Consider the following 3,647-nt stretch of genomic DNA (forward strand, 5'->3'; position numbering starts at 1 on the left):
ATTGACATTTGAAATCGAGTATATTTTATAGTCTAAACGCGCCATAATTCTACCGCAAAATGTTACACGAACATAGCCTGTGTTTACTTTTTGACATGTATGTGTGTGTGTGTGAATCACCTGTTTGCGTTGCTGCGATACGGAACTAGTTTTGCTAGTTCATTTCATTGAATGCTTCATAGTTCATTTTTTGTTCCGGCAAAAAAATAAATCAACTGTTACCTCACGTGCAATATTTACCACAATTTGTAATTGTTTTTTAAATAAAAACTAGGACATCATGAATAAACGTGTTGCTGGAACACTATTTGCTGTGACCTCGGCCGCTTTGGGTTCCTATTATTATGGTGGCTATCAAGAACGCAAGAAAATAAGTCAACTATTGCCGCTGCAACAAGCCGAACTCTTGCATAAGGTGAATGGGAGGAGATTTTCGTTTTTTATTATTAATTTAACATAAACTGTGCTAAACTAGTCTGCACCACTCTACAGTGTTATATAGGGATGTGTATTAGTATGGAACATTTAAAAGGAAACAGTGGTTACAATGACAAGACTATTTCGGAGGATCAGCTTGGATCACATATGAATATTTACAGTATGTACTTCCATTTTGCATGAGGGAACTATATACCTCCCCAGATTAGGATCTAGAAACTTCGAGGAAGTGTTTCTTCAAACAATATCGGTAGCATTTTAGTTTAAAGTGATCCGAGCAGACCAAAGTGAAATCTCGAATATATATATATATATGGGGACTATATATCTGAACCGCTTTTAACAAAACTCAACCAATATACATAAAATTAGACAAGCGGAACTGTATTTAAGTACGAACCGATTTAAAGTAAACTTGACACACGGCAATCTATATTCAAACAAACGTGGTGTCGAATAGTCTTGCCATTTACAGTTGAAATCGCTGAAAAATACAGTCAAGGTATCGTGGAATAGGTTGCTATAAGCAATTGTAAAAAAGAACTGATTTTTCGAGATTTTTGAATTTTGTCGTTATAAGTGACTTTGATCAAATTAAATTATATATTGGACATGTATCGGAACAGATTATTTCCTATTCCAATATGGTTCGTCCTTTTCTCATGATTTTTAAAATTTACTAAGGCAATATGGGTATCAATTGGTATCCAAATTACACAAATACTATTGAAAATTAAAAGAGATTTGGTTTTAGCCGGAGCAGGACTTCAAACACATTAAATTGATACCCATGTGGCCTTAGTAAATATCAAAAATCCCAACGGAACTTTGGAGGAAAAAGTATACCGGTTGTAATCGATACGAGAGGCCCACCTCGCGTATCGTTTTGTAACTAATCGTTCGTCCTTTTCTCATGATTTTTTAAATTTACTAAGGCAATATGGGTATCAATTGGTATCCAGTGGATATCCAGATTACACAAATACTATTGAAATTAAAAGAGATTTGGTCGTAGCCGGAACAGGACTTCAAACACTTTAAATTGATAACCATGTGGCCTTGGTAAATATCAAAAATCCCAACGGAACTTTGGAGGAAAAAGTATACCGTTGTAATCGATACGAGAGGGCCACCTCGCATATCGTTTTGTAACTAATCTTGTTTTCTTCTGCATGTTACATACACAGAAAGACCATAGACATAATACCCCAGAGTGGTGTAGGATATAAAAACCAAAGTTATGTAGGTTATTATATCGATGTCTTCTTCGCTAACAATCATTTCTTTCTATTGTTGTACAATTTAGCATTCTCAAAAACCTGGATTTCCATTGTTTGCCACTGTCTCAGCTGCCGTACCTGCCACCACAACCGATGTGAGTCTAACCGCCACACCACAAAGAGTCGGAGAAATTATGAAATATGGTTTCCCCAGTTTAGATTCAGTGCGTTCCTATTCGGATTTTGTACTCAGCTATGATCGTCGTAATCGTGTTCCATCCTGGGTATTTGAACACATAACTGCCGAATCCATTGCCAAAAATGAAAATGTCGATCGTTCGAAATGTGAATTTAAAACCGACGAAAGTATACATCCCTACTTCCAATCACAAAATTCTGATTACCGTCGTTCGGGTTTCGATCGTGGACATATGGCCGCGGCCGCCAATCACAGACGTCATCAAAAACATTGCGATGACACATTTCATCTTACCAATATGGCACCACAAGTTGGTCAGGGATTTAATCGGGATTCATGGGAACGTCTCGAAAGTCATACACGATCGCTGACAAAAATCTATCCCAATGTTTATATTTGCACGGGCCCCCTGTATTTACCCAAAATGGAAGATGATGGCAAGAAATATGTTAAATATCAAGTAATTGGTAATAACAATGTCGCCGTTCCAACACATTTCTATAAGATTATTGTCGGCGAAACGGCCGATAATCATTTGGAAATGGAAGCCTATGTTATGCCCAATCAAGTGATTAGTGATGATACACCCTTATCTGTGTTCCAAGTACCGCCAGAGTCAATTGAACGGGCTGCAGGACTATTGTTTTTCGATAAAATTAATAAGAAACAATTGACAAAGATTAATGGTAAAAAAGTATGAAATGTGGGAATTGAGAAAGGCCAATTTTGTTAGAATTATTATGTATATGATAGTGTTATTGGATTTTATTTTTTGTTGTTATTTTAAATCCCCTTGTATATTTATATTAAGAATAAAAACAAAGATATTTTAGAAAACTATAGAGTAAATTTTTTTCTTTAAAAATAAAAAAAAGGGGGTATCATGGAATACCAAGCCTAGATCAAGTCCGAAGATGGGACCCATTGGTCCAATCAATTTTCAATTTCAATTTATTTACATTCAATACAAAGAAAGCCATTTAATCCTTCTGTTATCTCCCCCACTAATGGTATAAACTGTAAATATTTATAAATCCAATATCAGGCAGATGGAATGTTCGATTTGTTCCAAAGTTTGCACAACGTATTATCTTTACTAACCCTTAGTGGTACCTCCCCCACAAAGGGTGACCTTGTTAATAGATCTTGAATACGCCAAATTTGTCATGCAAGATTCTATTGACGACGTCTAACAATAAAATATACACAGCCTTATTCAGGTGAATTTACTGGCTGTTTCCCTTCGACTTATTCTGAACAACATTTCAGAGTGAATTTCTTTCGCATGCTCGCTTTCGCATTATTCTGAATGATGAAAAATCCGCTTTGGGGAAAAAGTTATTTTAGTTATAAAGTTATTCCAGTTAGTTATTCTGGATTACAGGGAGTGGGAGAATGAGATGTCATTTTGTGCGAAAATTTTGCTAAAAATGTAAAGGGAGCGACTACAAAACAAAAGTAATAAATATTTTTATGAAAAATATCTACACAAAACTTAATCTATGACGATATAGAATATTATACAACCTTATTCTGGATATTCTCTAGGGTGATATCTAGCATGTAAAAAAATTTTTGCTTTCACATTCCCGCCTTTTTCTGAATGAATAGAGAAAAGTAAAAAATGCAAGATGCGGATTAGAATTTTCGAAAATGGTGGTTGAAAAAAGTTTAGATTTGTTCGAATTGGTCACCTTTGGCACGAATTAAGGCCTTCAAACGGCCAATGAAATCGTCACACGCTGCCCGAATTTTGCTCTGCGGTATTAAGACCCATTCCCGAAAATTTT

General features: G+C 35.5%; 1 protein-coding gene across 1 annotated transcript; it reads left to right on the forward strand.

Moving 5' to 3' along the window:
* The first annotated feature begins 261 nt into the window (after positions 1-261).
* Positions 262-2,557, forward strand: LOC133335047 (endonuclease G, mitochondrial-like). Its single transcript, XM_061543348.1, has 2 exons — positions 262-415; positions 1,745-2,557. The coding sequence occupies exons 1-2, from the start codon at positions 281-283 to the stop codon at positions 2,555-2,557; spliced, it is 948 nt and encodes a 315-aa protein (XP_061399332.1). The 5' UTR covers positions 262-280.
* The last annotated feature ends 1,090 nt before the right edge of the window (positions 2,558-3,647 follow it).

The sequence above is a fragment of the Musca vetustissima genome, unplaced genomic scaffold, assembly GCF_032173495.1.
Source record: "Musca vetustissima isolate MV318-11 ecotype Yass unplaced genomic scaffold, APGP_CSIRO_Mvet_v1 utg14962, whole genome shotgun sequence".
NCBI lineage: Eukaryota > Metazoa > Arthropoda > Insecta > Diptera > Muscidae > Musca > Musca vetustissima.